Raw genomic sequence first — 17,388 nt, forward strand, 5'->3', positions numbered from 1 at the left:
GATGAATATCTTCTGGTGAATTAGCTTAGCAAGATGAAAAACCTGAGTTTCTGAGAGGAAAAACCCTACCAGCTTGATATGAGATCAAAAATACCTATAGTTAAAAAGCCCTCAATGTTTCCTTGCTTCCTCGATAGAATTCAAATTACAGTCACCCAACTACAGGGCATCAATATTAATTAATTACCCATACATAAGAAGTAAAAATCTAACAAGCATTTTCTATGGGAATGGGTTCAGGAGAAAGAGAAGGCTACGAAACGTTTCATAAATTTGAAGCCAAGCTGCAAATGGATGCTGAACATTTTTTTTTTAAGAATAAAGTGGAAGAATGATACCAGTTTGACAGAGCAGTGCTAATGAAGATATCTATTAAAAAAAAAAGCATAAAGTAAAAACAGACCATATGAGAGAGAGAGAGAGAGAGAGAGAGAGAAAGGGATTAGAATGAGTTTGCAAAAGAATGATTATAATGTGATAATGTGGACTACCCTCTTCTGTATAGCATCAAAAATCTCTTTTTTTGGGTTGGCAATCAAGCCCAAATGAAGATGAAGCATGTCAACTGAGAGCAGGTCTAAGTTCTAATCAGTGCTCCTATTGGGATGAATTAGGCATCCTTGGCTGTTGGGCTCTCATCCTACGTATTTCAGTCCAACAGCCAAGGACTTGGCCTGAACAAGACTAGGTATAAATTAACCCTGGCTTTTCATTAACAAAAAACATCCAGATATTCAGCAAGTCAGAAGAATGATATGTATTGAATTTAACAGCTATATTTGAAAATTTAAAAAAAAACCACTGAAATGACAATGTCCAACACAATGCAATAAAAATCAAAGTCTGATCTTTATCTATGGCAAGATTATATAATGGACCCAAGAGACTCAGAACTAGGTTACGACATAACGCAGATCAACAATGAGTCATATGGCATCAACATGACATTCATCATAAATTTAACAATTCCATCAACAATTTATGTAGTATAAATCAACCATTCTGTAGCTATTCGTTTTTGAATTAAAAGTAGCTTTATTTATGAGGAAGTCTTCCATGGTGCATCAAACTATTAAAATAATTTTTAATTTGAATCTTTTATATCAGAGATAAATACTATGAACAACACAAACCACAGAAGTTTAATGTCAGACCTTTTCCTCTCTAAAAGAATTTGGAGATATTTGATGAGAAAAATAAACAACGAGATGACAGTCTGACAGCTGACTTATCTGCCATTTTAAGGGATAGGCTAGATATAAGTTTGCTTCCATGCTGTTAATGCCAGACAAATACAGGACAGGTGTCAATTCTTAAGTGTAAACTCTGAGTATAATTAGAGAGATGGAAATACTACCTGGACCAGGAGACTTGGTAGCATTCAGATAATGAGGATTTTTCTGAAGTAAGTCTTTCTGATAAAATTAGTAAGGAGACATGCAGCAAGCTGTTTGTGGTAGAGCAGAAGGTAAGCTTGATCATCCTTTGATCATCTATTGAGTTGAGAGAGAGAGATCAGCCTTAGCTTTCGGTGGTAATGAGACATTTTAGATATGTCAAATTTTTATCTTAGATGTTATGTCATGTTTACTGGAGAACACGATGAATACCCATTTCAGCAATGATAATTTAAGTTATTTGGTAAGAACAAGTTTTTGGATAAAAAAATACAGAAAGTACAAGTCATCCCAGCTCAAATATTGACTGGGTGAAAGTCAATCTGTAGAAAACGAGATGATGTCAAGGTTTTATGGTTGGAGTCACCAGCCATAAATACTGTTACAATTTAATCTATCAGTACATCACCTACAGCTTTCAGCACATACAAACCACATGTATAATATGCATATAGCAGCACTCAATGTTTGATGTGTCCCCCCTTTTGCCTTCACAGATGCCCAAATTCTGTGAGACCATATAGCGATGGTGGAATGCACAACATAAACTGCCACTGTTGCTCCAAATCCACCTTCAGGCTATCAATGCTGGGATGTCGTTTCTTGCAGGCTAATTTCTCAAGATCCAACCACAACATTAAGTCCAATGGATTCAGAATAAGACTTCTGGGTGGCCAATCAGATGGTGATATGTGGTTAGGAACATTCCCCTCCAACCACTGTTTGGGATCTTTGCTTTGTGCAAGTCCTATTGGAAGGTCCACTGCCTACTGGGAAACATGGTGTTATTCAGAGCCCATACCACAGGTTTCAGAATGGTGTCTTGATACACTTTGGTAGAAGTTTTTAACTCCTTTAGCCGAGAAATGCAACTTGGATGTGGTTAGATCACCCCCACAAACCATCACTGACACAGGATGATGACCTCTGAATCCTGGATGCTATGGCACATGCTGAGCAGCCATCTGGGGCATGTACCCGATTGTTTTGGCAGTTAAACAACTTTTGAATGGTAAAAATCTATCTATTGTTCATGTACCACCAAGAAGCGGCTTTGATTTTATCATCCTCTGCTGCATAAGTCGTGGTTAGGAAGTGTCCAGTAGAATGATGATAGGCTCTCAACCCCAAGGTCATCATGTGACATCGTTCTCACCAAAATGTTCATCTCTTGTCACATCACTTTGTGTTCTCAAAGGATTATGAAGGAGGCATGCCTTCACAGCCATCATAAGCTATTGTGTCCTGAAGCAGCATGGTTCACCTATTCTTTAGTGGTCAGATATGTCTTCTGTATTATTATAAATGGTTAATATTCTGATATGCAAACATCCTATTGATTTTGAGTACTTTTAGCATATTGAAAATAACAGGTGGCCGAATCCAGCCTTGTGAAGTGCTATTACAGCAAAGTTCTGATAATCTCCTTACAGCATGACAACACTCTTTACTGATAAACAAGCAAATGTTGGCTGTGTACAGTGCCACTAACGAAATCGGGATGGCGCAATTTCTGTGGGCAATGCAAGTGTGTGCTGAAGTTGATATGACGATACTAGATAACATGATGTGTCACAATATTTGAAAATGGTGACTTTCAATGGTGCAGAACAAGCCCGTTGTGTGCTTAGGAAACAAAGTATGCAACGCAAGTTCAGAGGAATTCCTGCACGTAATATGGCAAAGCACCTCCTGGTAGGTGCAAAATCTACATGTGGCACAAGAATTTTGTGGAGACAGGCAGTTCTTTGCATCATCCAAGGACAATGGGATGGCCACATGCTTCCGATGCAGTTGTGGAAGAAGTTTGGGAAAGTTTCCAGAGAAACCCCCGAAAGTCAACCAGACGGGCGTCTGACCAAATTGGAATTCCACATGCGACTGTGTGGTGTGTTTTACAACAGCTTCTACATTTAAGGCTCTACAAATTTACCCAATTTCTGCATGGAAATGATCAGCAGGATAGAATGAAATGAGTACTTTTTGGACACTACTGTTTTCAGCAACAAGTGCACTCTTCATGTAAGTGGGCAAGTAAACAACTGCAGAATTTGGAGAAGCAAAAATCCATATGCCCTCTTAGAACATGTTCAAGGTACCCCAAAGGTTAACGTTTTTTGTGCCATAAGCATGAAGTGTATGGACCCTTCTTTTTTTTCGAAGTCTAATCGTTACTGATGGTGTGTATCTTGACATGCTACAAGGGTACTTAATTACACAATTAGATGATGATGACCATGTGGATGCTTACATTTCCAGCAAGATGGAGCACCTCCTCATTACCTGACAGATGTAAAGTCATACCTCGACACCAGTTTTTCCAGGCAGATGGATTGGCAAAAGGGTGCCTGTGGCATGGCCACTGTGTTCCCCTGACCTTACATCATTAGATTTTTTCTTGTGGGGCTTTGCAAAAGATGGAGTGTTTGTACCACCACTACCAGCCAATTTGGATGAGCTGCATTACAGAATTACTGCTACCATTGTTGAAGTTACATCAGATATGTTCTGCTGTGTGTGTGTGTGGCAGGAAATTGATTACACATGGGATGTCTGCAGAATTAATGGAGGCAGTCATATCAAACTTTAACTGTGCGTTGAAACTTCAAGTGTTATGCTACATTTGGACAATAATAAAAACTGTTCATCTATCGCTATTTACCTTCTATTGTCATTCATTATATTACCATAATAAAAACACTCCCTTTGAAATACCCTGTATTTTATGATGAAACTGAGTTACTATTATGTTTGCTAACTGGTCTCGTTGCCTACACACCATACATTTCAGTGAATTTAAACGGCCAACACCCAAAAATATATTTCATTATCCTTCTGTTTATAGAAAACCTACAAATGCCAAAAGTTACTTAAGTAACACCAAATACCACCATCCATCCAAACAGTATAGCATCTTCAAAACACAGAGCTAGGGCTATTTGTTCTAATCCTTATCATCACAACACACAATTGTTTTAGCTGCAACCCTGACAAAAACAGACAAAATAGTGCACCCCCCCCCCTATTCCTGATGCACATGATCAAAACTAATTCCCATCTCTACAGAGCTTGGGTACATCTGAAAAGATAACTGAAGATCTTCTTACATATAATTTCAAACCACGCATTCAACTAGTAACCATCTGTTCTCTGAAGAATCAGCTTCATCCTCTTGCACATCTTGGAGTGTATAAAGGTTTATGTGCCTGCAACTTGGCTACTTTGGACAGATTAGAGATTGTCATCAACCATCTTGAAGAACTATATTCAAATCACTAGTCTCATTGTAAGTCAGAACTGGCACACCATACTCTGAATATCCCTTAACACTGGAAGATGTTAACTGAAATGCATAGAAGTCACTATTAAATCAAAATATTTTTAGAATAAGCAATGAAACATTCCCCTAACATTCTAAATACAGCTTTATTCATTTTCCAAAGATCTGGGAGATATACATTTTAAGATCACATTTAGCTCTGATTCTCTGAATTACATGCTTTTATCTGGCCTCTAAAGAACACCTTGAAAAGACAGTTTCTTTTCAGGTTAAAATTAAATAGCTTTTGCAACATTCTGTTAGTTTCTGTGTCTTACTACAATTAGAGTGATATATTTCTCAGATCTGACATTCCAATGCCAGAGCTTCAATTCATAACACATTCTTTGCAGTATAAACAACATTAGAAGAACAAAAATTTTGTTTATCATTATCAATTCCTTATAATTTCTTCTTAGGAAGGAATTATAAGGAATTTAGTTTGGACAGTTGAGATGGACAGCAGTAGTTGAGGTTTTGTGAGAAATAAACTTAAAAGTTATTCATTTGAAGTTCCTAGATACATAACACTGGTGTTTTTTTTTTTTTTTTTTTTTTTTTTTAAACATGCATCGTCAAGGATTCTAGGACACAAAACAGCATCTTCACTTCAGGATTCTAAATTAAATCTACTTCAGGCTCAGTTTCTAACCAAGTGCATTAACACTTCATCTAATGACAGTTTTTGATATTGGTATTCTTTTGCCCATAATTTATATACATCTTTACAGATTATTCCCCTCCCACTATTATCATTCCCAAACGCCTACCTTTTGCTAGTTTATTGTCATTTGTATCACTTGTTGTCGCGCATGCGTGTGTGTGCGCGCTCGCGCATCTGCCCAATGATCTACTTGCTTCTGAGGGAAACTGATATGTGGATCAAAATGTGAAGTTCATAAATCACCAATTTCTTAATTAAAATGGTGATTTATTCTGAATCACTGGTTAGGTGACTAACTGAAATGTGATGTTTAAGCATCAGTAAAACATTAACAATTATAATAAATAAAAAAAAATTAGCTATAAATATACCTGAATTTCAAATGGCTCTATTCCAGGCGCAGCAATTGTAACAGTAAATCCCATATCCTGTATAAATACATATTCTTGTTCTTTACTACTATCCTCATTTGAAGAGTTTACTTTATCCTTTTTTTCACTATTTTCTTCAGTTTTTATGCTTAGTTTTTCTTGTAGTGTTGGGCTACAATCTCCATCATCAATATCAATATCTTCATCAATATATCCATTTAATTTAGGAGAAATAAGAGTTTCTTGAAGGCCATTTGTACCATTTTGGTCTACAGACAGAAGTTTATTATCACACTTATCAATAAATGTAGCTTCATCACTACTGTCCTCTTGAGTGTGTCCATTTGGCATCTCACTATCACAGGGACTGGTGGCAGAGGGCATAATGGATTCTTTCACCATATTCCTTGGTAATACTAAATTTTATAGACTGAAAAAAAAAAAAAAAATTTATTACAAAGACATATCACAAAGTAAATTTAATAAACAACATATTTCAGTATGAAACATCTTTTTGTTTCATGAAAAAAGTGGTTGTTTACTTTGAACTACTACCTTTGATAATTATTGATATTACCCACATGTTAAAAATCAATCTTATTCATACAGTAGTTTATTTTTCTGTATCCTGTGCACATTTCATGTGTTCAAGGATCTTCACTGAAGTGTTTGGAATTTTTAAATTACAAAAATTACAGCTGTCCAGGTATGTTTTTGAGTCAATATCATATGCAATTTTTTAAAATACTCAATTTTTTCTTTCTTTTTTTTTTTTTTTTTTTGAAATGGTATTCCATCCACCAAAGTTTGTAAACCTATAGTACATCAGTAACCACACATGGACTAAAGATTAGGTAATCCAAGAACCTAACTTGAGGCCAAACAATTTTCAAGCATTCAATAAACAAAGTGGTGGGTGTCCCACCAAGCAAATTCACCTGGTTGTCACAAACCTACAAATGATATGTGTAAATGCTGAGGAATGCAAAGTACAGATCACAAATAACCACCAATTTGACAATGACTACAAACAAACTATACTGCACTGATTAAACTGGAGTGTACATTAAATTTTAATAAACTTTTTTAATCCTACTAACTTTTTATTCAAAGTGTCAAAAATGTATAATTCTCATTAATACTATTATGTTAGTACTATGAATAGTTTTTCTAACTGAATTTTGTAATTAGTCTGGGATTAAACTGAAAAGAAAATCCATTAAAACAGACAAATCTAAAAAGAGCATTTCATACTTTAATCTTATGGTAGGTATATAAATTCAAGTTTTGTAAACACAAGTGTAAGGTATAAGAGAACTTCAGCTTAAACACGTTATATGCATAACCTATGAAAAAATTAACTTTGTATTAATTTGTAACTAGTGATTTTTATTTTTATATATTAATACTGTAATAGGTACAATGAACAGTTTTTCTATATACAGTACTAGCATCATAGTATTAACACACACACACTTAGAACAAACATTTAATGCAGTTACCAACCACAATTCCTCAAATTTGGTAATGGATAAACCATCATTGCAATTGAGGTTCAGATATCAGAGAGTGGTTTATTCAGGAGTAGAGTCCAAAAGACGGCCTGTGACTAGTGGTGTGACACACAGTTCTGTTCTTGGACCACTACTGTTTAATTTGTTCATTAACGATATAGGAAAGGATCTGAGAGGAACTGTTCATTTGTTTGCTGATGATGCAAAGTTGGGTAGGGCAATAGTGAATGCACAGGATGTCGAAATTTTGCAGGATGACTTGGAGAGTTTGGAGGGCTGGGCTAAAGAGAATGTATGTCAATTTAATGTGGCAAAATGTAAGGTTATGCATTTTGGGGTAAAAAGATTAGCAGCAGTATACCACATTGGTGGAACTGTACTCCAGGAAATTCATGAGGCCATGGATTTGGGAGTGTTGGTGGATAGGGAGTTGAAGTTTAGGGGGCACATCGCAAAAGTGGCTAAATCAGCTCATCAAATCACTTGGTTGCTGAAAAATACTTTGACGAGCAGAGACAAACAGGTTATTGTTCCTCTGTATCGAGCCTTGATAAGACCCCACCTAGACTACTGTGCCCAAATTTGGGCACCAGGGTTTCTTCTTGATGGGGAGAAGGTGGAGAGGATCCAGAGACGAGTGACCAAGATGATAGCAGATCTATGGAATGAACAAGTTGAAGATTTGTGGGTTGCAGAAATTGGCTGATAGGCAGAAAAGGGGTGATATGATTGAGACATTCAAATTACTGAAGGGATTTCTATAAGATTAATTCAGAAGATATTTTTAAGAATAGGACTGGTGGTGGGAGTACTAGGGGCCATCCATGGAAGCTGGGCAAGAGTGTGGTCAGCAAGGGTGTTAGGTTTTTTACTTGGAGAGTGGTGAATGAGTGGAATAAGCTGCCAGAGTCTGTTGTGGGTGCCATAACTGTAAATGAGTTCAAGGCGAAGTATGATAAATACTGCGTGAATGTTGAATAGTTGTTCTTGATATGATGTTAGGGCCTCCCTCGATGAGTCTAAGGACTCCTTGGAGTTGCATCATCATCTTCCTTTTCCCTCTTTAACCTTGCAATGTCTAGGGTTTATTCATTATCGGACCTCAAACCGTTCACAGGGTCAGCCCTACGCCAGGTGTATCCTATGTCCTGTAGTGTTGAGCTCAAGGCCTTTTTCATCCTGCTTCACGGGATGAAAAACCCCAGAATAAACTGGGGAAAAAACCCTACTGTCCACACCCAAGACCGGCTAACTTGGCTATGGCTGAGGAAGATCCTTAAGCTCCTCATGTCGTTGACGGAATCGAACCTAGGACACTCCTTCCCAGTGAAGCACACAGCCACTAGGCTAACCATGCAGATTCCTTGGAGTTGCCAGTACTGCTACTAATAATAATAATGCAGCAGGGCATCAGTACTTTCTCCAAACGTGTCCAATACTTATAAACACTTCTTGATCAAATTGATCTCATATTTGGCCAATTCAGAATTGAGGTTTAATCAGTTAAATAACTGATATCAATGTTCAGAATTATTTTTTCAAAATAATCTGCCTATTGGAATGAAATAAGGCAAGATGCAAGAAAATGGGATTTGAAAGATGTCGAAAGTACTTGAAAATTATAGCAAAATAATGAAAGTGCCTTTTTACATAGGGAATTGGTGTTCTTTTACATTTAAAAGAACTTTTCTCCCTTTCAACTTCTAATACTTTAAGTCTCAGATTTGACCAATTGGAATGGTGAACCCAAAATCTCCATAAGAATTCTTGATATACAGAAGAGCAATCACCCTAATAAGTGACCATTCCCTCAGTCAGTTTCCCATAGGTGCTCTGTTTCTGCACTGTGTCTTTTCTATAGACACTTTCATGAGCATTGCCCCTCTGAATTAGCCATCAACATTCTTCTTTCTTCTAACCACATATGAACACTACAGCAGTAGTGTTCATATGAACACTACAGCAGTAGGTCAATACCCACACATGGCCAACTCAAAGTTATCTTCCTTCATTCCATCCACCTAATTTCATCTTCAGGATGTAGAGAGCTATTCAATAATTTCAGCTAATTTTTTATTATAACTATTGAGAAGAGTAGTCTGCTTAATTGTTTCTATTTCTTGCAATGGCAAGAAATAGAATCTATACAGCTTTTGTTGCATCAAGAGCCTGCATAATTTTGTGAGCTCTTCACACCAGATTTAATTATTCCCAATTTTGGGGACTGATAATGAGAAGATGAATGATGTGTATCCAGCAAAAGTTAGTTTTACAACAGATAAAAGATAAAACAATCCTTTTCACATTTGTGGCAAGCATCTAAGAAAGGACAATGTTTCTTATGATTCTTTTTTTTTTTTTTTCAGGTAATTCTTGGAATTACCTTTGAATTGTTGATATGCACCTTTCCATATGGCAAAATTGCAAACAATGAATTCAAACAGATGATTTTGGATTTACTGACATTTTATCTTCGAATTTTCCCACCTAAATGTGTGCTAAAATCAGGGATCAAGAGAAAACCTATAACAATTATTTTTATTTACTATGAAAATAATTCCCATGATAATTTCTTCATTGTAAATTATACAAATTTACAATGTCCACTGGAAATGCAAGGTCTAAAAAATTTTGAAGTGTTGGTCAGAATATGCTATGCTATTGAAAAGGAACAGTGGTGAAAACAAAATATCAAATCTGTAAATCTCATCAAGGTTTACTGTAAAATCTGGTTATTTACCTTGAAACATTTTAAAACAAAAACGTGGTTTATATTCTTCCTTATATTAATGGATATCCAAAAGATTTGATTACACCACAAGTTTATACATGCATGCATATGCAAAAGAATTTTGTAAAAGCTTACTTTTTTTTCTGAGTTGTGTGAAATAAGAACAACCTGTTTTATCTGCAGAGCTGTACTTTAAACTTGTGTTTACAAAACTTAAAAATAAAAAAAAGTCATAGGAAAGGGAGGGGGGGAAACAAACTGGAACAAAAGAGCAGTAAAAACAAGTGAAAACTGAAGCGTACATAAAAAATATCTTGTGGTACAATAGCAAAAACTAACAGAAAGAATGTCATTGCTAAAAGGGAAATTAGATCCTTACACAAAATTTGAATAACCATGCAAGAACTAGAAACAGTCAGAGCACATTGATTAACATAAAAGTACCAATAAAGAACTTAGACAAGTAAAACGAATGAAATAATTATAAAAATTTATGGAAAGATAATTTCGCACTCTATAAAAAAATAACAATGAAGTAAAAATGCTCCTGAAATTATGGCAGAAATATGGAATTATTGAATGCTGTATTGCTTGATTTCAAGAAAAATGATAAATAATAGTATTCAAATTATGGAGGAACAAGTCTATTAGACTGGATGCAAAATATATATATATAACAATAGTGAAAAGGGGGAAAAAACTATTTCTAGCAAAACGCGACAGAACAAAATGGATTTTTTTAAAAAAAATTATCGATTCAGTCTTTACTTCACAACAGTTCATTAAAAAAACAAAGAAAATTCAACTGAAGGCTCTGAAAAGCCTTTTTATCTAGTTAAAAAAAAATAAATTAGTTAAAACAATTACAACCAGTTAATAAACTCAATTGGCTAGAATATATGAAATAATACCACAACAATAAAAACCAATGATAACTGCAGAACGGATAAAAAGAAGCGTAAGGTGAGGATGTAATTTCTTCTAGGTAGTCCTCCTTTGACCTATATCAATGAAATATCAAAAAATGGAAAGTGCAAATACCATGCATGAAGTTAAAATCAAATTACTGACTGCATACATTATTATATGCAGATCAAATATTAATTAGTAATACAGAACTGCAATTATATAGCACATTCTTTACAACTTTGATAAAATCGTTAAAAATTGTATGAGAATATCTTCTGATAAAACAAAAGCTATGCTATTGAAAGGGGGGGAATTAAAAAAAAAAAAGGAAAATATTTCCATATAATAAAAGCTAAAATAAAAAAAATCATTAAAAGCGCACTTTGAATTAAGCAAAGTAATGAAATTTAATTCTTATGACTTATACAGCAGAATCCTATCACCTAATAAGAAGACCCCGCTGTCCAAATCATTAATGACAAAACCAAGCGATATTAACATAACATTATGGTGAAATCAGGCACAACGAGCAGCTATAACATACCGAGTTGACGAGGGAGAATAACTAAAAATAAAGTGGGCGCACAACTTAGACAAGCACGTGAATATTTTTGTGGCTCCAAACGCCACGATGAATATGTACCGACGATGACTGTGCACATAGCAAAGGCAAGAAGACAAGGAGACCAAAAATAACAGTAACCTTTCCTGAGTAGGCACGCACTTCTATTAATGATAGGTTTCTGCGGCAAAACGGACAAAAACTAGCGCTATGAGAAAGAAGCATATTGGTAATAGTATAAACGAAAATCTATAAGTTTTCTAATTCAAATATCGGTCCTAAAAGACAAAGTAAACTAATAAAATAATCGACTTTACATGAAATATTAGTTTGATAAATTGTCAGAGAGCAGTACACGAATTATTTTCGTAGGGATGAGATGGAAGAAACGAAAAAATAATATTGTCTTGTGGAATGGTAATCTTCCATTTGGAGTGTTTTGTTTATTGAGGAAATAGTGAATGTTAGAAACACTTGCCATAAGCGCTGAATAAGATTCAGAATCTTGCTTCAATCCTACAGGATATTTCAGCCATTCGTCGATATAAACAAAAAAAAAAAAAAATGTTATTACAGTATATATTTTGATTTAAAATATCTGAAATAAAAAAAAAGGAAAACAGCTAAATCGATTTGCACATTTTATTTTATTTTTTGGTGTCACAAACTTAACAGAAGTAAATGAAATGGATGTAGAAAGTAATAAAGAAGGGTTTAAATGTAAATAAAGACAAATTAAAAACAATGTATAACAAATACGTAACAAAAACCCATGCAGATGGAACAAGCTTTATATAGTAACATGGTATTTACCTAGAGCATAAGGTAACAGTAGAGGCAGAAGTAATACAAAGAATTCAACTTGTCTGGGTACCATTGAAAAAGTTTTCCAATGCTGCCCAGCCAAGAAGAAACACTCAAAAATAGGCAACTATGATAGTGAAGCGGTACCTCCAGAGATGGAAGAATCCACAGGAAGATCAAGGAGACTCTGGGAGGATGCGATTAAAGAGGTTGCAAAAACGCAATGGTACAGAAAAGCTCAAGATGGGATAGAATCGAATACTTCGGAAGGCCTTCGTCCAGCAGTGAACAGAGAAAATGGATGAAGAATTACACATTTTGATATTCTACTGCGTAAATAAAATAACTATGCTGTCTTAATTCTGTTAGTATGTTAATTCTTATTTGATACAATTAAATAATTTGTAATGCAGTGCTATCATCAGGAATTTGATGATGGAAAATGCAGTGCTCGGACCTTTTCTTCCACAATTGTCCTAATTAGAAGTTACTGATTACCGCAGTAATAATCAAATAAGTGTAAAAAAACTTGCGTGAAAGTATTTTAAAACCACATCGTGTGTAACGCATATTTCAAGCTGGTTGTGGATAACTCCAACCGAATTGTCGCTTCATCTTGCGTCATTCATCTATTTATTCCCAATATCGGCAATTATCAAATTTAAGTCCTCCAGGTATACCCCCCCCCTCTCCTTTTCTATGACTTGGTAAAAACCAGTTGGCGTCCTAAATCATTTTTCAACCGATTCTGTATAAGACGTCAGAGGACTGATGCCATCGACCTGCGCAATGCCGTCAAGAAACGCGACGAACTTGCGTTAGTTGGAGATAATGATAACGTTAAAGGTCGGGAAAGCGAACTTAAGGTTGGGTCTTAAATTATTTAAAAAAAGATATGCACATACTTTACATCGCTTATTAAAACATGTTAACATTCTGAGAAGTGCATGTAAGATCCACAGAAGCCAAGCAATTAACAATTTAAAATAAAGTTTTTTTTAAAAAATAAATAAAGGGAGGAGGGCATGCAAGAAGTTCATTCAGTAATCTGGTTTGCTGCTTACTCCAGTTATACACCGCCTCCCATCTTTTGCCACACACAGAAAATTCGATTTGAGGACAGCGTGTTTATTTTCTAACAGTCCTCAACTATTAAGGAAGAACCATATTCGCAAGTGGGATTATTGTAACATAGTATCTGGCATATCATGGGTGGGTTAAATGCATTTTTTTTCCAACTACGAGAACTTCCCAATTAGTGTTGAAGAGTCACCACGGGAAAATTTTCCCACGCACAACATAGTTTAAAATGTAAATATTAATTTTTAAAAAATGTAAAGCTTGAAATTTACATTTTTTCTATATTTAAATAGAATTAGTCCTTTAAAAATCAGACTTGTCATGTTGCAGATTTTGCAAGTATTATAGGCAGTGTACGGTGTGAATAAAGCTGAAATTTTTGTCTCAAGCCACTTAAGGATATGCCCCCCCATCTTCTTCTTCTTCTTGGGCCATCCTGGCACTTCTTAGAAAAACCATGGTTACGTATTGGGAAGGAATTTTGAATAGCGTGAGGAAAGAAGGTATCTATCCAGCATGGATAATTTCTGTAATCAAAAGGTCACAACTACCTAGTTTAGCTATAAATATTGTTACAACTTGAACAGCGCATAAACCTTTAATCTATCAGTAAAATCATTTACAGCTTTCAGCATATACAAACCAAAGATATAATGTGCATATAAGGCATTTAGTGTTGAAATGTCCCCCTTTTGTCTTCACGCATGCCTGAAGTCTGTGAGGCCCCATAACGATGGCGGCACGCACAGCATTCAACGGAAACGCTGCCAATGCTCACTTCAAATCTACCTTCAGGCTGACGATGCTGGGGTATCATTTCTCGCATGCTACTCTCTCAAGCTCAGACCACAATTTGAAGTCCAATGGATTCAGATCAGATTTCTAGACAGCCAGACAAACAGGAAGATCTGCTTTTATTCGGCTAGAAGAGCACAAGTCTTATATTAAATACCATGAGCTTGAGCAGTCTGGAATTGCGGAGCATACTATTGACACTAAACAGAGTTCATTGGAGTTCTTCATAAGTCGTTTCCTCACAGAACAGCTTTATAAAGAAACCTGTGAAGCTTCACTTCACTGTCTTAACTTAAGCAGATCCGATGGTATACGTCTATCCCCTTTATGGAAGTTAGGAAAGATTAGTAGTATATATATTAGTATATTACTACTAATATATTAATATAATATTCATATATATAATAATAATATAACACTAGGTGTGTTTATTCAAGCAGAAATAATCGGTTGTATGATTTTTGTTCTGCCGTAATCATTTGTATTAATATTAATATTAATTAATCTTAAAATAATTATATTAATATTATAATATTATATATATGAAATTAGGAAATTGACATTTAATAGTTACATTAGCTACTTAGGTGGCGCTTTTTAGAATGTTAATATTCAATTGCATTCTGCGATCTTGTACTAAGGATGCTTATAATATTTAAGCGAAAATTCTAGGCCAATGAAGTTATTTACGTGAGTTTTCCTTCAGTTTTATAATTCTTTTCAATATGCTAACTCACGGTATTTCACTACTGCAAGGAGGCTACCTCTAAACAGTGTGCTAGTTAGTATCAGTAAATAAGGCTAAATGCAACAGAATTATATCTCTAAAACGCTGTAAAACGGCTCAGGTTATTCTTACCTTGTAAAATAAAGTTTATAGGTGTCGTAAAGCTTATTGAATTTATTTAACGACTAGTTGGTCACTTTTAAATTATCAACTCTAATGCTAAAAAATCTCTAGCCATCTTAAATAATGAAATCGCTTATATCAAGAATTCTTTGCCTACACGTTTTTAATGCTTCTCGTGATAATTTAAAGCATAAGTCTGATTCACTTGTAAGCTACTCTACAAGCAGTACTCAGAATGTATGTAATACAGATAGACTAGTCAATGTTTCCGGCCGTCCACTAACAAAGAATGAACTTTGTTTTATCTTCTTCTTCTTTCACTATGCCTTATCCCATGTTAAGCGGGGTCGGCGCACCGATCTTTAACCTTCCTCTTCCAAGTTCTCTGGTCCAGGGCGTCCTTCGGACTCCATCCTTTCTCCCTAAGATCCTCTGTCACCTTATCCACCTGAGCTTGGGCCTGCCTCTTTTCCTCCTTCCCTCCAACTCCATATACTCCACTCGTTTACCAACATACTCCTCACCCTTCCTCCCTACATGTCCGAACCACCTCAGCCTACTTTTTTGTATCTTCTTGCCAATTGGACCCACCTTAACCGTCCCTCTGATGTAGTCATTCCTTATCCTGTCCTTCTTTGTCACACCACTCATCCATCTCAACATTCGCATCTCCGCTACCTCCATCTTTCTCTCCTGTGCCTTTGTTATAGGTCACGTCTCCACGCCATGAAGCATCGCCGGCCTCACCACCATCTTATACAGCTTTCCTTTCCTCTTATAACTCACTCTCTCTTGTCGCACAGGACCCCGCTCATCTTCCTCCAGTTCATCCAGCCGCATGTTATTCGGTGCTGTATTTCTCATCCAGGTCACCATTCCTCTCGACTACCGACCCAAGGTACTTGAATTTCTTCCCTGAAATTAGCCTTTCACCCTGAAGTCGTATGATCATATCCTCGTCACTCCCCGTTGACATATATTCAGTCTTCTCCAAGTTAATTTTCATGCCTCTCTCCTCCAATACCTTTCTCCACTCTTCCAGGGTATTTTCAAGCTTCCCTCGGGATGATTCGCATAGAACAATGTCGTCGGCAAACAGCATGCTCCATGGTGACTCCTTGACATCCTTCACTAGTACATCCATGACCAGGTCAAAGAGGTAGGGGCTCAGAACTGACCCTTGGTGTAGCCCTACGACAATGGGGAACCCTTCTGTCATGCCGACACTAGACCTGACCTGAGTTTCTGTTCCCTCATACATCTCCTTCACCATCCTCACGTACTTCTCCGACACCCCCTTCTTCCTCATACACCTCCATACCTCCTGCCTGGCCACTCTGTCGTATGCCTTTTCCAGGTCTATAAATACCATGTGCACCTCCACTTGCATCTCTCTATATTTCTCCATCAATCGCCTTAGCGCAATATCGCATCCGTTGTCCCTCTTCCTGGCATAAATCCAAACTGCTCCTCACCAATTTTTGTTTCCTGCCGTATCCTCTCTTCAATTACTCTTTCCCATATCTCCAATGTGTGTGACATCAGCTTGATCCCTCTATAGTTGCCACAGTCTTGAACATCTCCTCTTCCTTTGTTTTATCTAAAGGACACGATTTCACCGTCTCTCCCAATAAGGTACACCCTTATGGACTTCTTTCTCCCCCCCTTCTCCATAGTACAGATAGGGGTCTTCGATCCTCATCTCATAAAAAGCTAACAGGACTCGTTTCGAATGCGCAAAAAATTTTAGTATCAGGCCTTCGCGTCTGAATTGAAAGCACTGAAAATCATTAAAGCATAATAATTTAATTATTACTAAGGCTGACAAGAGAAAAGCTGTTGTTGTTCCAGTTATAAAAAGAATGAGAGAAAAACATCTCTATTAAGAAAAGATCCAAAATTTTGAGTTAGTGTGAGAAGGATGTTGAATATTCAGTAATTACACTATTTAGAAGGCTTGCATCGCCTTGGATATAGCAGATCTTGAACACAGATCTTCTAAAACAAGAACTATCAAAGTGAACCCTTAAAAAAAAAGTGGTACCAATGCTAAATGTCTGCTCTTTCTCTGAATCGCATAATTTAATTCGTACGACTACCGGACACAGTACCAAAGGCTGTTTGGCCTATTCCTGTTATTCTGCAAGAATTTGATATTTTCTGTCAAGGTGTTATGTTGCTAGATTAGTAGAGCATTAGTGTTGCAATAATGGAATGGAAAGATCCATTCCATTATTGCAGAGCCAAGTTGAACATTGAATGCATTTTTGTATAGTTAGGTCAACCGATAAAAAAATAAAATAGTGGACAAAATTTTGATGACACAACTGAACTGTAAACTGAGTTACGGCGCGACTTCCATGAAAGATCATGTTCGATAAAAATATGCGAG

The 17,388-nt window shown here is 36.1% G+C and overlaps 1 protein-coding gene across 3 annotated transcripts in view; it reads right to left on the minus strand.

Annotated features, from left to right (window-relative positions):
- Positions 1–17,388, minus strand: part of clu (clustered mitochondria protein homolog) — a 502,466-nt gene that overhangs the window by 293,493 nt on the left and 191,585 nt on the right. For all 3 annotated transcript variants that reach the window (XM_090401006.1, XM_090401005.1, XM_090401004.1), the window contains exon 2: positions 5,752–6,181. In XM_090401006.1, coding sequence (XP_090257132.1) covers positions 5,752–6,153 — 402 coding nt within the window. In that variant the 5' untranslated portion in view covers positions 6,154–6,181. The remainder of the gene's footprint in view (positions 1–5,751; positions 6,182–17,388) is intronic.

This window comes from Typopeltis vanoorti, chromosome 11 (assembly GCF_054136105.1).
Source record: "Typopeltis vanoorti isolate ZY-2024b chromosome 11, IOZ_Tvanoo_1.0, whole genome shotgun sequence".
Taxonomy (NCBI): domain Eukaryota; kingdom Metazoa; phylum Arthropoda; class Arachnida; order Uropygi; family Thelyphonidae; genus Typopeltis; species Typopeltis vanoorti.